General features: G+C 32.0%; 1 protein-coding gene across 1 annotated transcript; it reads left to right on the top strand.

Annotated features, from left to right (window-relative positions):
• The first annotated feature begins 12,469 nt into the window (after positions 1–12,469).
• Positions 12,470–19,064, top strand: LOC127702274 (carbohydrate sulfotransferase 8-like). The gene is made up of 4 exons (XM_052206403.1): positions 12,470–12,579; positions 12,984–13,087; positions 14,615–14,674; positions 17,557–19,064. Exons 1-4 carry the CDS (start codon positions 12,498–12,500, stop codon positions 18,628–18,630), a joined length of 1,320 nt encoding a protein of 439 aa, XP_052062363.1. The 5' UTR covers positions 12,470–12,497; the 3' UTR covers positions 18,631–19,064.
• Positions 19,065–19,147: the final 83 nt, after the last annotated feature.

Here is a 19,147-nt window from a genome sequence, read left to right as displayed (position 1 = left end):
TCCAACTGAGTTGTGTGGGAAGAAAGTCATCGTTTTACATCAAGTTGATATCATGCCCAAGTTTGACAACACGTGTAATATGTACAACCATGAAACAAATGTATAAATAAATTGTTTCGACAAATATTACATTGTGCTTTAGGCAATTACAATGTATGTGATAATTATACTGTTATGACACTTGACATAAGAGTTAACGAGAAAAAAACTCAAATTATTTTATTAATTTAATAAATAAATAAAATCAAAATCAGCTTACTTCTTATAGATGATTGAATCTACTGTTTTGTATATTTTTATACTTAAAAAGTTTATCAAAATAACAGCATAAACAATATAAGAAAAAGAAGACATTTAAAATATACCGAATGTGACTCTTTTCCTTTGGAGTACTGGTTATTCTGAGCATTGCTGTCAAGTTTTGTAATAATAAGTTCAATAGTTTAAGAGGAGACAATTAGTATTATTAGTATAGTATAATGTACTAAGACGACTTCATACAGCGATGTGAGTAAAATTTCTTCGAAAAATCAAAACCACACCATATCATGATAAAATACGGTGTGAACCAACCAATGATCACAATTAATATTCATCTCACCTGCATAAAATGATTGAAATGGATGTAAAGGAAGACTCTAAGATGATAAACATATGTAATGCACCTCGTTGTCTTTATAAGAAGGTCCATTTGGCCATTTATACTTCTTCTTCCTGAAAATTTGAGATTGTAGTCTAATAAATCAAATTTTGGGGTAACTATCACACATAGGTTTCCATATGTCCCCTAAATAGGGGTGATACCACCATTGGTTTCCACTATTAGTCGATGTTAATTGGTATTTTTTTTAAATGTGCAGAATTTATTTTTCAAGTAAATGAATACTTTGCATGAACAAAGTTTCAAACTGTCCAGTACTAGAGTAAAATTTTCACGTACCATTTCATTGCATAAGAAAATAAAACTCACAAACCAACTTTTTTCCCTGTTTACAAGCTTTAGTAACAAGGTCATCTCAAATTGCAAAATCGTTTTAGGAACACCAAATAAACACAAATGGTGCTTTGAAATACTCAATATATCTGACACCAAAAAAATGTCTGCAATGAAATGCAGGGATACTTTCCTTTAACTGTCAAATTCAAGACGATGCTTCTTACAAACAGACAGTTCAGGTCAGACTGTCGATTTTTGTGTTTTGTCATATGAAATTCATCGTTATCTCTCTCTCTCTCTCTCTCTCTCTCTCTCTCTCTCTCTCTCTCATCGTATTGTCTTTATCAATGCGCAAACCCTAAGCCGTATAGAGAGATATATGACCCAAAAAATTCAAACTTAAAATCCAACGGTAACATTTATGCATAAAAATTTTTTAAAAAAACAAACATGATAAACAGCGACAAACAACAACCACTGAATTACAGACTCATGAATTAGGACATATCGATCTAGTTAGGATATATAAAAACCGTAAGATAAGGTCAAAAGAACACCACCGTCCAAAAAAGGAAAAGGAACAATAGAGAAGGAAAAATCGGCCATTATGTCTTTTGTATAGAAATTCCCGCGTGAAATTGAAATATAAATCTAGGAAAGGACAGTTGTTGTTGTTTATATCAAATTTGATTAAAGTTAGTTCCTTTATAAATTTCAGCAGTATATTTAGAGAACTCATCTTTATATAACGCAGACATATCATAAAGGTAACGATTAACTTAGTGCTGTTGAATTTTTCAATTAAATTGAATTTAAACGGACCTCTACGGGTATAACTACAACCTGTCAAAACAATTAACTGTCGAAACGTTCATAAAAGTTGTCCAGAAAAAAAAAGATTACAGCTGTAATAATCTCGTCACACTTCTAGTAGGTATATAATCCATTTATATTACAGAAGAAGGCTTCAACTGAGTTGCAGCAAATAAATAAGCAATCAAACTTTGCGAAGGACCATTTAGTTTTATATGCAAACTTGTGTTTGCTAAGGTTGTGTAAAGGTAAAGTGTAGAGAGTAGAAAAGTTGTAATTGTCAAATTCAGGAGAATTGATTTTTTTTCTTTTTTAACATGAAACTTGATGCAACTTTCCACTAGAGAACAAATGACGTATAATTTAGCAACTATAGGTCACCGTATGGCCTTCAGCAATGACCCGTAACAAAAAGCCCCGACATGATAAATGTAAAACAATTCAAACGATAATACTAATAGCCTGATTGTTATACACATCATTACAAACAAAAAACAAATATGATATACAGCAACAAACGACAATTCCTTAATAACAAGCTCCTGACTTTGGACAGGCACATAAACAATGTGACGGGGTTGAACACGTTTGCGGAGGACCATCGCACCCCTAACTTGGAACAGTGGTGTTACAGTACACCATAAGAACAAACGATAAATGATCATGTTTAAATCATCGTTATAATTGTTATTCGTTATATCGACCCGAAGAACAACCTTACAACAATGCATATTTTACACTTGAGAAAGTGTTGTGTTGATAAAGCTAACTCTTTGTTTGGTCAGGTTGAATTTAAGAAACACCCATATGAAGGTATTATATAATATATATTAAATATATTCATCAAGCGCGCTACCCGAGAAATGAGAAATGCCGCTCTGGTTGTAGTCGGTGTTTCTTTTGAAGTAAGCCAACATATCAACAGCAGTTACGTTTTATAAGGTAGTAAATAATAATAAAGCAACAATTGAAAGGACACTATGGATAATATTAACTAACTTTACAAACACCAGATGCGCATTTCGACAATTAATGTCTCTTCGGTGATGCTCGAGGCCAAAATATTCAAAAAATAAAAAGGGCTAATAAAACCAAAATGGACAAAAAATATAACCAAAGTCGGGAAAGGAATCAGAGCTTTGCATGAGGGGGGTATATTCATTAATTTAAAACAATTCAAAAATTTTGTAACAGAAAATTTCAATAATATAATATCCGTATTTTCAAGCAAGTACCGAAGTACTGACTCTGGACTGGTAATGGGGACTAACAGTCCACCAGCAGAGGTATCGACCAAGTGGTGGTAATGAACCTAGTACAAAGTAAACGTAAAAGTTTATCTGATATTAACACTTGAAAGAGAAGACTTTCCCATCTGAAGAACACTCTGTACCAGCTTTCGGTCCTTACTTTTGTATGTAGTGTTTGTAGACTGTTATTTGTCTTTTCGTCCTTTTTTTCCTGGATTTATCAGTCTCTCGTCGACTTCTGAGTTTTGATTGGGCCTTTGTCACTGTCTGAAAGTGTCAGTCGGTCCCATAAAAAAGGAACTGTATTTTTGCAATATCTATTGTACATATTTTAGTTCGTTGTATATTTTTTAAAAGAAAATAGCACTTGATAAATTTCGTGCGTCCGAATAGTTTTTCTTGGTTTACTTTCATCAGGAAAACTTAAACCTAAACATTTGTAAGCCAGGAATGCATAAATACATTGAAACCTTGTTAGGTATATTACCAAGAAGGGACCTAAAAAGAATAGCCAAATTCATTGACGGTCAACTTTGACTGATGGAGTTGGAACCGTAATTTCTAAATATTTTATTATATTATATCATCGGGGAATTTTGTGATTAATAAGTATAGATTTTTAACTTGCCGTATTGTTAATAGAAATCGTGGATCCAATGATTACTTAAATCGAGCAGTAAAAAGGGTATTAGCTATGAATTAGACAAAAAAAATTAAATTTGATTGTTCTTGTTTCAAATGTCTTTAAAAGTGGAATAAAGAAATAATATTTCGTTATTGACAGTCAGTTTGGTTCATTTTCGTCAAAATAAGATAAAACATCGATCATGTGATATTGAAATTCAATAATTTAAAACCGTATTCATGCAAACTTTAATTTGACCTTTAGTGGAGTTGGGTTGCGCATGTGTTCAGCATGTAGTTCATTCACTAAAAAGAAAAGAATGTCAACATTGAAAAGTGAAACAAGGGAACACCAGGAATAACCATTTCATTGACTGATCCGGCCCCTCAAAAAATCATTCTGATATAAGTAAACTGATGATATATATTGCAGATTTAACATTGTTATGCTGATATTTAGAGTAATTATGAATATAATATCTAGTATTCATTAGTGATCCAATGGATGGATCTGTCCTACAGTTGTCACTTGTTTGGACGTACTTATCAAAATAATTATTTCTGTGACTACATCATACAATCCTTGAGTACAGATGACTTAGCTAATCTGCAATCAATTCCATCTTCATGCCTACTATATCATGTACTATGTTACAACTCCAGATTTTACTGACGAAGTAAAGTAACACTAGGCAACCGAATGCTGAATTTTTAGTTCAGTCTAGGTGGTCGAGTGGTCTAGAGCGCTGAACACGGTGCAGGCGGTGTTGTCTCGATATCCCAATAGCATGAGTTCGAATCCCGGCGAGGGAAGAACAAAAATTTGCCTCTGCAAATTTGCAGATTTAACATTGTTGTGTTGATATTTAGAGTAATTATATATATATATAATTATATATATAAACGCCTAAAAAGATTACAAAACAACACCAATATTAAAAAAGAAAACAATAAATGTAAGTACCTATAAATATTTCGGATAACAGATATCCTTCATCAGTATGATTATGATGTGAAATGAATCATGTTAATCTATTCTGATTTAACTATAACAATCCTGAAATTTATACAATTAAAACCGAACACAACAACGCTTGTACAATTCTAAAATTTCAAAAATGACGTAGGTTATATATGTATTTTACAACAGAGACTGCATAGATATGCTTCTAATAGAAATAGCAATGTGCGGTATGAACTGGTAAATTATAGCTTGAAATCAAACAGACCCAGAAAAACTGTCATTTAACGCCCCTTTAATGTTATAAATGCCTCACAAGTTACACATTACAAGTACTTTGATTCAAGTTTTCTCCTCCAAAGTACAACGTTTATCTACTCAAGGTATGTTACACTATAAAATGCATATTTACTGTGTAAACGGATTATCTTACATTTAATAACCAAAGGATTTTGCATACAAATGTGCATATATATCTCATAAATTGTTTAGCCGATTTAACTCTACAACAAACTTGATTGATTCATTAAATGATTACTTTTGTTTAACATCCAATATCAATTGGGGGCATACCAAAAGTAAGTAAAAAGTAATTGATGTTTTTTTTATTTACGCTAGATAAAACACACATTTATTTAGAATCATAAAAAAAAACAACAGTAATAAACGGGTGTCAATAAAGAGATGTTGCTAGAGGAATTCAACACAGAAGGACAATTTTTTTTTAATGAGCAAATTTTGGTACAGAAATCCAATTCATTTCTATGAAGAATAGCCTTTTCAGAAAATATAAAGACACGTTTCCTGGTCTGTGCCGTGGGGAACTGCAGTACTCCGGTACTTTGATCCTTTCGGCTATAGAAACACAATTAGACCTTGTGAACGGAACTCCTCGGAGATCGCTTGACATAAAGCTTGTATAATTTTATGTCATTTTGGTCTCAGGTGGAGAGTTGTCTCATAGGCAATCATACCACATCTTCTTATTTTTATATTTACATACTTTGTAGGATATTTTGTCATCATTCTCATTTTGATTAGACATTTTCTGTTGAAGAATTTGGACTTTGACTATCCGACCGCAGCATACGCATCCATACATTGTGACAATTTTATTCCATTGTAACACAGCGGCGAGGAATATTTTTCTACCGCGTAGCAGTCTTAATTTATTCAAAGATCTTTTTATATATATACTGTAAATTAATCTATTCTTTAGTTTATCTAGTATAAAAGCGAGGACGATGGTTCACTTTCTGGCCGGATTACACGAATTCAAATAAGAATACATAATGGTAAATGCCAGGCGGGGGGAAGAGGCTACCTGTTTCGTGTATTCAACTCATCCTACATTTACCAACATAAAGCCTTCCATTTTTCTATGATGTTTATATATATAAACTGAACATTTGACCTACTTTGTGTATACATTTGGAGAAGAAAAGCTAATTTTCCATATGTTGAAATCGAGTCAATTCTTAGAATCATTCTTAAGAGAGAATGCGCATTTGTGTAATCGTCTCCTCCTAAGGTTTTCCGTCAAGAACTATAGTAACTATAGATCACCGTATGGCCTTCAACAATGACCCATAACAAAAAGCCCCGACATGATAAATGTAAATCAATTCAAACGATAATACTAATGGCCTGATTTATATACACATCATTACAAACGAAAAACAAATATGATATACAGCAACAAACGACAATTCCTTAATAACAGGCTCCTGACTTTGGACAGGCACATACACAATGTGACGGGTTGAACATGTTTGCGGACGACCACCGCACCCCTAACCTGGGACAGTGATGTTACAGTACACCATAAGAACAAACGATAAATATTCATGCTTAAATCATCGTTATAATCATTATTATTATATCGACCCGAAGAACAACCATATTACGGTATTATATAATATATAATAGATATATTCATCAAGCGCGCTACCCGAGAAATGAGAAATGCTACTCTGGTTGTAGTCAGTGTTTCTTTTGAAGTAGGGCAATATATCAACAGCGGTTACGTATTATAAGGTAGTAAATGATAATATAACAACAATTGAAAGGCCACTATGGATAACATTAACGGTACTAACTTTACAAGCACCAGAAGCGCATTTCGACAATTAATGTCTCTTCGGTGATGCTCGAGGCCAAAATATTCAAAAATTGAATAGCTAATAAAACCAAAATGGACAAAAAGTATAACCAAAGTCGGGAAAGGAATCAGAGCTTTGCATGAGGGGCATATATTCATTATTTTAAAACAATTCAAAAATTTTGTAACAGAAAATTTCAATAATACAATATCCGTTTTTTCATGCCAGTACCGAAGTATTGGGTACTGGACTGGTAATGGGGACTAACAGTTCACCAGCAGAGGTATCGACCCAGTGGTAGTAATGAACCTAGTACAAAGTAAACGTAAAAGTTTATCTGATATTAACACTTGAAAGAGAAGACTTTCCCATCTGGAGAACACTCTGCACCAGCTTTCGGTCCTAAGTTTTGTATGTAGTGTTTGTAGACTGTTATTTGTCTTTTCGTCCTTTTTCTTTTTTTTTTATATAGTTTTATCAGTCTCTCGTCAACTTCTGAGTTTTGATTGGGCCTTTGTCACTGTCTGAAAGTGTCAGTCGGTCCCATCAACAAAGAACTGCATTTTTGCTATAGCTATTGTACATATTTTAGTTCGTTGTATATTTTGTAAACAAAAATAACAATTGATAAATTCCGTGTGTCCGAATAGCTTTTCTTAATTTACCTTCATCTCGAGAGCTTAAAACTAAACATTTGTAAGCCAAGAATGTATAAATACATTGTAAATTTAGTAGGTATATTACCAAAAAGGGACCTAAAATGAATAGCCAAATTCATCAACGATCAACTTTGACTGATGGAGTTGGAACCTTAGTTTCTAAATATTTTATTATGTTTTTCATCCGGGAATTTTGTAAATTTATAAGTATAGATTTTTATATTGCCGTATTGTTAATGGAAATCGTGGATCCAATGATTACTTAAAACGAGCCGTTAAAAGGGCATAAGCTATGAATTAAACAAAAAATTAAAATTTGATTGTTTTTGTTTTAAACATTTTTTAACGGAATAAAGAAATAATATTTCGCTATTGACTGTCAGTTTGGTTCATCTTCGTCAAAATAAGGTAAAACATCGATCATGTGATATTGAAATTCAATAATTTAAAACCGTATTCATGCAAACTTTAATTTGACCTTTAGTGGAGATGGGTTGCGCATGTGTTCAGCATGTATAAAAATAAGAAGATGTGGTATGATTGCCAATGAGACAACTCTCCACAAGAGACCAAATGACACAGAAATTAACAACTATAGGTCACCGTACGGCCTTCAACAATGAGCAAAGCCAATACCGCATAGTCAGCTATAAAAGGCCCCGAAATGACAAATGTAAAACAGATTCAAACGAGAAAAATAACGGCCTGATCAACGTGGCGGGGTTAAACATGTTAGCGGCGCCCAACCCTCACCTAATCCTGGGACATTGGTGCAACAGAACAATACATTAACTGTACAAAGCAAAAAACAAACAACGCATATGATAAACAGCAACAAACAACCACTCAATTACAGGCTCCTGACTTGGGACAGGCACATATAGAATGTGGCGGGGTTAGACATGTTAGCGGGCGCCCAACCCTCCCCCTTACCTGTGACAGTGGTGTAACAGTACAACATATGAAAAAACTATAAAAATCAGTTGAAAAGGGTTTAACTCATCAGATAGATACAAAGCACAAAAAAAGTAACAAAAACACATAGTGGACGTGGCAGGGTACTTATACATCCCCACAACAAAAAGACACTTAGTACAGATCTGAGAGTACCCGCAGTTACTGACAGCTAATTCAAAGCCAATAACAACTAATAAAAAAAATCATGCATCTAAGACTAAAATATCAATCAGTACACATCCAACATCCAATGGAGTTAGTGTAAAGACGTCATAAACAGTCAGAGAAAAATATGACCGTGTGCAATGCCAAGATACAGGTATCGACAGATTGTAGAGCCATGAATATGCATATGTATATAAAAAATAATATTTAGCTTGATTTTAATTTACTGATGACAAAATCAATATTAATACCAATAAAAACTATATTCAAAGATCTAATTATAGTGTTGAATTGGTAACCTTTTAGAATAAGTGTATTTAAAGGATCGATAAGTTTATCCGGATCGTTTCTAAATTTCCGGGCTCGTTAAACAACATCGACGTAAAAATTAGGATGTGCTATCCCGTTTGAAATAAGTTTTCTACAGGTACAACCAAACTTCAAAACCAAATCTTTATATCTATGGAAGAATTTAGTATAGGTTTTAAGTAATTTGTGGTAACGAAACCCCCGCTGACTTAATGATTTACCAGTGATACATAGATTACATTTGAATTGAAATCCAAAACGTCACAACAGACACGGGCATAGCGAACGAGTTGTGATATATAAACACGTAAGATGGTGCCAAAGGAACTTCAGCGTCCAAAAAAGGGAAATTAACAATAGGGATCGAAAAATCATCCCTTTTGTCGTAAATTTTAGTGTAGAGTTTCCCGTGTGAAACTGAAATATCTAAATCTAGGAATGTACAGTTATTACCGTTTATATTTGGTTTATTTAAAGTAAGTTCCTTTGGGTAAATGTCGGCAGTATGTTTAGAAAATTCTTGATTATCTAACGAAAAAATATCATCAAGATAACGGTAAGTGTTGTTGAATTTATCAATTAAATGCAATTTAGACGGGTCTTTACTGATTTTGGTCATAAACTGTATTTCATAGCAGTACAAGAACAAGTCTGCTTTTAAAGGGGCGCAATTCGTGCCCATAGGAATATCTACAACCTGTCGATAGACTTTATTGCAGTCCATTCACTAAAAAAAAAAGAATGTCAACATTGAAAGTGAAACAAGGATACACCAGGAGTAACCATTTCGTTGACTGATCCGGCCCCTCAAAAAATCATTCTGATATAGGTAAACCGATGATATATATATATAAATTATTTAATTCAATGATATATATATATAAATTATTTAATTCATAGCTTAAAATCAAACAGCAGTACTGCAGACCAAGAAAAATTGTCATCATACGATTGCACGTGCTCGCCTGTCTATACATATTAATATCTATGTTTATAATGGGTTATATGACCGTCGGCAGTCTTCAAAGGTCATATCGATGGATGATCAGATGGCGTCTAGTCTAAAATACGGACGAAATGCTGATTTATTATAACAAGTCTGTGCATCGTTTATTTATTCTTTTGGACTTTGAATATACGTTTTAGTATGTTGTAAATCAAGTATGAGAATTTGGGTCCAATCGGTGAACATGAATTTGACAGCTAATGTCCCTTTAATGATATAAATGCCTCACAAGTTACACATTACATGTATTTTAATTCAGATTTTTCACTTCAAAGTACAACGTTTATCCACTCAAAGTATGTTACACTATAAAATGCATATTTTCTGTGTAAACGGATTATCTTACATTGAATAACAAAAGGGTTTTGCATACAAATATGCATATATATCTCCTAAATTGTTTAGCCAATTTAACTCTACAACAAACTTGATTGATTCGTTAAATGATTACTTTTGTTTAACATCCAATAATTATTTCAGATAATATCAATTGGGAGCATACCGAAAGTAACAAAAAATGGTTGATGTTTTTTTATTTACACTAAATAAAACACACATTAATTTAGAATCATAACAAAGCACAACAACAAGTAATAAACGGGTATCAATAAAGAGTTGTTGCTAGTGGAATTAAACACAGAAGAACAACTTTTTTTTTAATGAGCAAATTTTAGTACAGAAATGCAATTCATTTACATGAAGAATAACCTTTTCGGAAAATATAAAGACACTTTTCCTGGGTCCGTGCCGTTGGAAACTGCAGCACTCCTTCCTTCTGTGGTACTTTGCTCCTTTCGGCTATAGAAACTTACAAAATTATGATTTTATTGGCATAATTTGACCAAATACTGATGCACGCTATTTTTAGCACGATTAATGGGTCGTCCATAGATACTCAACTTATTTGATTTTTTTTTTGAATTTATTCATGATAGCTTAAATTATACTAAAAAATGCAAAATTCTCAAATTGTAGATTTTCTGAAATAAGCACATGTTCGTGTGAATAAATGAGATGTAGCAAGATTTATTATCAATAAAGCATATAATGCATGCATGGAAATACATTCCCTTCAATATATAAGGGATTGGGGTTTTTTTATCCTGGAAAATGGTCTTTTTCACTTAAAAAGGCTTAAGAAAGAGCCAAAATTAAATGGTTGCCGTAACCATGGTAACACACAATGTTTTTCAAATATATTTTCTTCCAGTAATGTTTTATGATGAGATGAATAATTTGACAAAGTATTACTGAATTCTAAGAACATGCACTTCCAGCCTCCTATTTCAAATAGTATGGTCCTGACAGAGAATTAGTATTAAGAAAGTAGGAGAATAGTACACGGTTCGTTCAACACACCTTTCAAACAATATGGCATCTTGGATTCGGGCTGATCTTGAGCATTATTTTCTGATATCTACCGATCATTGAGAGTTGCATTAAATTGAATAAAAAATGGTTTAATTTTTTGCTGTGAACTTTTAATTCGACATGCAAAAATAATAGGCAATCCTTTTTCAGTTCATGCTAGACTAACTTTGAAAACATGCGTCAATGTCCTCTTGCATTATAACAGTTTTATGTACAGGAAATATCTTTCAAAATACATTTTGTATTGATCCAAACCATATGTTTGCATCTAAATCTTAAGCAGTCTGTGTTATTTCATAGTCAATCAATAAAGATTACGAACAAAATTAATGACTAGAATAGTAAGACCTTGGGTATTGTATTTTCAGTTTCCTTAGGCGGGATTAGATTTTGTAATACACAATCAACATTTGACACGAATTGACATTTTGTTACCTTTTTCATTCTTATAGTATGGGAATATATTACTATACGAAAATCGTGCTGAACATGCATGAAATATTTACCACTGAACGTTAAGCAAACAACAATCAATCAATACTAAACGAAACCCTACCTAGAACCTAGTTGCAATTTCTACTTCCAAAATGATTTTTTTTCTCAAATCAACACTAAGTTCAGTTATTTCAATTACAACAATTGGCTAAAAATTAATTTTGATGACAACTGCACATAAAAGGGAGAGAACATACCAAGGGGAAATGAAAAATCAAAAGTTGAAGAAAAATAGACAACACAATTGTCAAAGAAAAAAGACAAACATCAAACACTACATGCAAAACTAGATATTAAGTACTAGTAACCTGAATCACATAAAAAACTGGAGAATGAAGATGTTCCGGTAGAGTAATCTTGTCCTGCTCCATAATAGACATCCTTCACATGAAACTGGTCAATTGAAACAAAAATAAACACATTAAATCAAGGCACGAAATGCAAAATAATCACAATAATGAATACTTTAAGAATTTCACAAATGTTAAATTTGAATTTGACGATTCTTTTTAGTCCTTTTTTTTTATCATATAACTTCTCTGCTTTTCAAATGTCTATACATCTTTGGCTTTCAAGGTTTTGTGTTTGAGCGTTCTTGGTGAAGGCAAAACCCAGAAACAAGCGGACACATCAAATATATGTTATTTGGGGAAGGTAAACCCAGAAACAAGCAAAGAATTACTAATAGTAACGATTTTTTTCACCATTTGTATCACGTTAAAGATATTTTCCTCTGTTTGGCCTAAATATATTATATATTTCATATGCAATATTCAATATTTATCCCAAACATGTAAACAAAGCTATCTAAAATGCAATATACTGCTAGTATCGTAAATTATCAAAAGATGAAGATGTGTCGCAGCCGAATAAAAATTTACATAGCAGTATTTTCAGGAATGGCCATATGTCTTCTGTTGAAAGAAAAGGGTAAGTTATTATTTTATACCAGGAAGTAAACAAATTGAAAAAAAAGTGCATTCATGACCCGGAAACAATTGAATGTTTTAATTTACTAGACGTTGATTAAAGTGGTTATAATGTGAAAAATAAAACATGTAAAACAAGATTTTGCTTTTAATTTGCTTTTGAAAACCGCAAATGTTCGTTACTCTCGTCAAATGTTGTTATGATATTATTACATCACACATCTTATAAATGAAAATCCTTGATCCGACCTTGTTTATCTGTCAAAAGTTTTTTAATGAAACCTAAACATACTGCTTGACAATGCATACTGTAATTCACTATTAACTGTTCAGAACGTTAAGCAGATATCTTTGTCATAATAATTATGTCATGTAAAAAAAATAATAGTATAATTATCCAATTAGCAATTTCCTTCTCGGAGTTGACCAATTGGCATCACACGGAAGAAAGAAGACATTACCTTGACTTTAGTAGAATTAAATCTATTAAAGGACCCATGGTTAATAGTGTAAGTATACCTCAAGTATTTCCATATAACGGTATAGTTTCTTGATGTGTGTTTGGTTTTTTTCAATGGCCTACTCAATGCTGCAAAGAAATACATGTATGACGCGAAGTTTTGAAAATTGTGCACTTTAACTTGTCCTTTTTAAATTAAACAGCATCAAATATGATCAGACAACTCAAACAGATATATAGGAACATGAGAATCAAGTTAGAGGGTAAATTTGGAACATTTAACCATTTTAAAATTGATTGGTGATTAACGCCACTTTTTTGGTTATCTCGTCCACGGTCAGTTTTTATTGGTGGAGTGCCCGTAGAAAACCACCGACCTTCGGCAGGAAAACAGACAGTCCTTTAAATTGAGATTGGAGTCAAAAGCACCTACCACATACGTTGTTTGAACACAAAATGATACAGTAGCTGTACTACTTAGACCATTCGGCCACCGAGGCCCCCAATATGGGGTTAAATTTAACTAATCAAATAACTTCTCCGATTTAAATTCGAGATAGTTTAATCGTTTGCATAAATGAATTTACACAGTAAGCCTCTATGTTCGTGGTATTTATAGTATTGATAATTATTGAAATCTTATAGTTTTTTAGAAAAGATATAATTAACACAGTAGAAGAAATACAGTCGAAATGCATTTGGTAGTATGGTACAGTCGGATGCTTCGAAAATACTGTAAACTTTCAGTATGAATAAAAATATATGTAGTGCACCAACGAAAATAACTAATCTCGAGGGTACTGCTATTGTCAACGTATTAAAACAAAGTTACAAGATACCTGAATTATTATATAAAAGATGCGAAAGATATCGGAGGGAGAATAAATTTAACACTCATAAATGGAAAAGAGACTGCATGACAAAATTTTGGTAAAAAACGAAAAATCACGAAAACACAAACACTACAAACTGAGCAACACGAACACCGGCAAAAATCTGGTGTGATCTCAGAAGCTCCGGAATATATATCACATGCGTAATAATTTATCATCAGTGGTGCTCGAAACTAAAAAGAATCAAGTCTAAAGCTGACTAATAAAGTCAAATTGAAAATATTTTCAAAGAAAAACCTGCAAAGATTGAGGGTATTACATTAGACTTTGATAAGTTCGTTTTCGTTTTGCAAACTTAAATCTCAAGCATCAATCTCAGAGTTGTATCTTACTTTAAAAAGCATGGCCACCGGGCTGGTGATACTCTTGAGAAATTATTGCGCATGGGCCGTGCTACCGTCTGAGTAGTAAAGATAACGACATAAATTAGCTTCATATTATACGAATTTGGAAATGGTCATGTATCCTTTACTTTATTTCTTTCTCAATTTACGCAAATAACGTAAAAAAATGTACAAAGTGTACATCAATATGAAGGCATACACTCAATTAATGACTTATTCCAAAAATGGGTTTATACATCTATGGTCCAAGCATGCAGGATCGATCTTGGAACAAACGATCAATTTTGTACTAATACAATGTATAAATGCGTTCTAAGTCACATGATTCTTTGATTTCAGGCATCCACTACGGAATGTGGTAGTTGCAAAAATGACGACTTCAGTACCCCAATCACCAAGGTAAGTCTTTTTCTATCATGTTCATTCTAATAGGAAATAATATGATTAATACTCTGCAGTATGAAATGACCGCGCTGAAGTACGTCCATTATTCATTTTTGATTTCTGATATTCAATAATGAATAATGAAATAGTTCATTATTCATTATTTAACGTTTAATAATGAATAATGAATAATGAAGTTTATATTTCAGTATTAAGGTAAGATAAGATAAGATAAGAATTTTATTAATCTAATCAAGAACCCATAAAGGGCATCATTTACAACAATATTATGCACAATATGATTGGAAAAAAGAAAAACTAGATCCTAATATAATATCATGTTATGGACAGGATCAGAGCCTAACACATCATGTGTCTTACATAACTATTACAATAATTTCATAATAATTAAATATTATTTTATATATTATATATTTTGTATTCACCTGGATCTTATTTTTAAACACTTAATAATATAATTGCCTAGGCACATAAGAGTTGGTAAATGCACATTTGTGAACAGCCAGAAATATTTTTTATCCTTGGGTAATTCTTTAAAATTAGTACAAAAACTGTTTACTTTATCCCATAATAATTTTCTCTGTTCGTTATATAAAGGTCAACTTACTGTAAAATGGGTCTCATCTTCAATAGAATTTGATCCATGTGATAGGCAGTGATGACATAGACGCTGAGTTCTCTCTATGTATTTTTTACTATATCTATCTTTCTCAATTTTAAGATCATGTGCACTTATTCTTAATTTACATATAGCTCTTCTTATATTAAAATCTTTAATTGATAAATAAGCCTCCTGTACGAAGTCAGTCTTGAGGTTGAAATAATTTTCTAATTTACTATTACCTTGTGATAAGGTATCAGATCTTTTGACCACCCAAAAATGTTTTAAAACTGTTACAAAGTTTACATTTTTCAAATTTAGTTAATTTATTGAGCTTTGTATTCAAATTTTGTATATCAAGTGATTGAAGTACATATCTCATAGATGAATACCACAATTAATGTTTCCTGCATCTAAAATTTTATTACAAACATAAGCATCATAAAGTAAACCATCGTCCAATTTGTTAAGCATGTGTACATATTTTACCATAGATATAATGACAGAAAAATAAAGAGGAAATCTTGCAACCTCTGATAACATTGCCAAATTTGAGGCTTTTTTTATTTACACCAAGAATATACTTTAGATATCTGAAATGTGATTTTTCCAAATAATCATTTATGTAAATTAATTCAAATAGATAATCACTTTTTTTTTGCAAGCAGCTGAGTTAATCTTAAATGTACCCCAAATTTCACTACAATATAATTAAATTGGTTTTATTGTGTGATCATATAAATGAATTGCAGTATCAATACTTGGATTACAAGCTGACATGGAATTTTGTAGTTTAAATTTTGCCTTTAAGGACTTTTTGATTAGCTCTTCTTTACCCTGCCGAAAAAGACCACTAGAAGTATTCAAGTTGAAAAGTTAATAATGAACTACTAGTATATCATTTATTATTTGACTGTGACACTATCCCATATTTCTGAACTCGCAATTTTTTTATGTCATTTTATATATTTTCAAATTTAGCAAAAGAAAAAAAAAGATTTTCAAACACTCTTTGATATCTTTGTTTTTATCTTTATTTATTTATTTAGTTTTGGAGGGTACACTAGTGGGTTTCCCTAACTATTTTAACGGAAAAATTCCGTTTTTTTTAATGTTATGAAGGACCTGAATACAACACAAAAATTGTAAACTGAGAGCTACAGTCTTTACATATCAATCAGGACTATTCGTAAGAAAGATCGGATGAATTCGTCAAGATCCGAAATTCAAAATGTTTTACTAAGTTTCGTAAATATCGTAGTTTGAGCTCAGTCTCTATTGTAAACCCTTCTTGTCAACATTATGTTTAAGACATTTCTTTTAATTCATACACTGAAATTAAAAGCTTAAAATCACACACTGAAAATTATTAACTACACATTGTGATTTTTAAAAAGAAACACACTGATATAAATAAAACATGAAATACACACTGAGAATAAAAAATAGCACACAGGATTAAAAACTATGCAATGAGAATTAAAATTTACACACTAAAATCTTGTGCGCAGGTTTTATACGCACATATCTAAAATGCATACTTAGGCTACGTTTGGATAAGGACCTTAGATTGATTACCAATGGTTAACTTACTGATAGGTACCTCTGTGAGAGACTAGTATAGAGAAACGTTTATGAATTCTGGTTACAAAAGGTCTCTTTGTTGCAATTTAGAGAAAACGATTGATGATGGCACTAATCTTTATTGCAGAGCAAGTGTATATGAATACATCCAGACTTTTTTACAATTTAAATACAGAAATGGATGAGTTGACTCTACAACTAGCAAATATTATATGCATAATAATTATGCAGGACACGACCAAATTCCCTCCCCCCCAAAAAAATCCAATTTTATAGGTGCAATTGTCTCTTACAACTGACCAGTCAACTTCGTAGGGTTCTTACACTCACAGAGATCGTGTTACGTTCCCTAAACGAGACATCAGATTTAACATTTATTTTAAAGGATAATTAAGAAACATTAAATTTGATCTAATTAACTCGAACATGGTTTGTATGACCGCACCACTGTGAAATACGCCCAATAATGAGGGGGAAAATGAAGCAAAATATGTTATAACCAGTTCTAGCCATACAGTTTGGTGTGTCTTTCCTGTCCCTTTTTCCTGCTTAATTGTACCATGGTAGTATTAAATTGATCATTATAGTACTTCCATAAATGCACGGAAAAAAACAAGAAGTAAACAAAATTGACCAATATTTGAACAGTTATTCTAATTATTTGATTCAAAATTGTATACTTGTATTACAGGTATCGAATACAGAGCTTATCTATTCAGATAATAAACAAAGACTAGAAAGATTGTCGAGAATTTGTAAACAGAAACCAAATGCCTTCAGACATAAGTCGAAGAGGAATCCTTACATATTCAACACATTTGTTAGTGATCGTCATAATTTGATATTCTGCCAAATTCAAAAGGCAGCTTCAACGTTCTGGAAAAGGATCATATTCAATCAAACAACACCTGGAACAAAAGGACTACCGAGTATTTTAAATCTTGGTGTAGCGGAAGACAAATTTAAACATTATTTTAAATTCTTGTTTGTTCGAGATCCTTATAATCGACTGTTTTCGGGATATATAGATAAATTGTTTAACCCAAACGTTATGTATTGGAAGGCTGCCGGCATTCCTGCAAAACGCTTAAGTAACCCCGAAGCTGACAGTTCATGTGGCCATGACGTCACATTTGCCGAATTTATCAATTATATAATTGCATTGGAAAAGACACCGGACATGAGAGACCGTCATTTTTTCTCAATGTATGAACACTGTGCACCTTGTGACCACAAAATTGATTATGTAGGAAAAATGGAGACGTTCAGCAAAGATTCTAAATTTATTTTTGATGTCCTCAAAATGGACAAAGGCCTTTTAAACAAATTTGAATATATGCATTCCAACTCATCTATCAATGAAATAATAAAAATTGCAGATAGACTATTTAATTTCAAACCTAAAATTCTAAAATGTATGACTATGTTTGATGCAGTACTAAGAGTATGGAGACAATTACAAATGAAAGGGATTCTAAGTCGTCATTTAGTATTTCCATTTAAAGCAGACACTGTTGTCAAATTTACAAAAAGAAAATTCATCAAGTCCTTTTTGAGAGCATATAAATCATCAAAAGCTGATATTTCTAAAAAACTTAATAAAGAAGATGCTTTAAGCGAAGCGTATGCAACGGTTCCACAACAAACACTAATGAAGTTAAAACAAGTTGTAGAAAATGATTGTTTATTATTCGGTTATGAAACTAAGCCTAATCGTGTGTTTAATGCTCATTCATATGTTAAATCAAATTTTTTTAAATTGTGATTTTTATGATAAAAATTCAGACATGTTGTATTCACTCTGATTTAGTTTTGTTGCGACAATATTATACTCCTTTTGGGTGTACTTGAAGATCAATCTCTGTGTACACTGTTTCAAAAGGTGAATTCATGATGAAATAAAATAATACTAGTAGCTAGAAACTGTAATACAATTTCATGGTCATTCGAAATAGAATTTTCTTGTGCTATTTGCAACTTTGGAAACTTTGGAAACCTCAAACATAACTTGGTAATTGCTCTCTCTTTTTACTAGAAAAAATAATACAAATTCATACATTTGTATGCTGACATGTTATGTCCAGTAAATAGTCAAATAGTATAGTTCTAAGTGGCGTAATGTGGTAACCCATTTTTCCTTAGCTTAAACAAAATCCGATTACTTGGTTTTAAAACTTTTTTTTAAACTTTAATATATCCAAATCGAAGCTTCATTTGTCCGGAAGTGACTTTTGTTTTATTTATTTTCGAAATTGCAAATTATCAATCATTATTACAAACGT

This window comes from Mytilus californianus, unplaced genomic scaffold, assembly GCF_021869535.1.
Source record: "Mytilus californianus isolate M0D057914Y unplaced genomic scaffold, xbMytCali1.0.p SCAF_5, whole genome shotgun sequence".
In the NCBI taxonomy this organism is placed as follows: domain Eukaryota; kingdom Metazoa; phylum Mollusca; class Bivalvia; order Mytilida; family Mytilidae; genus Mytilus; species Mytilus californianus.
Note: the sequence above shows the minus strand (reverse complement) of the source record. Positions and strands in the feature narration are given on the sequence as shown.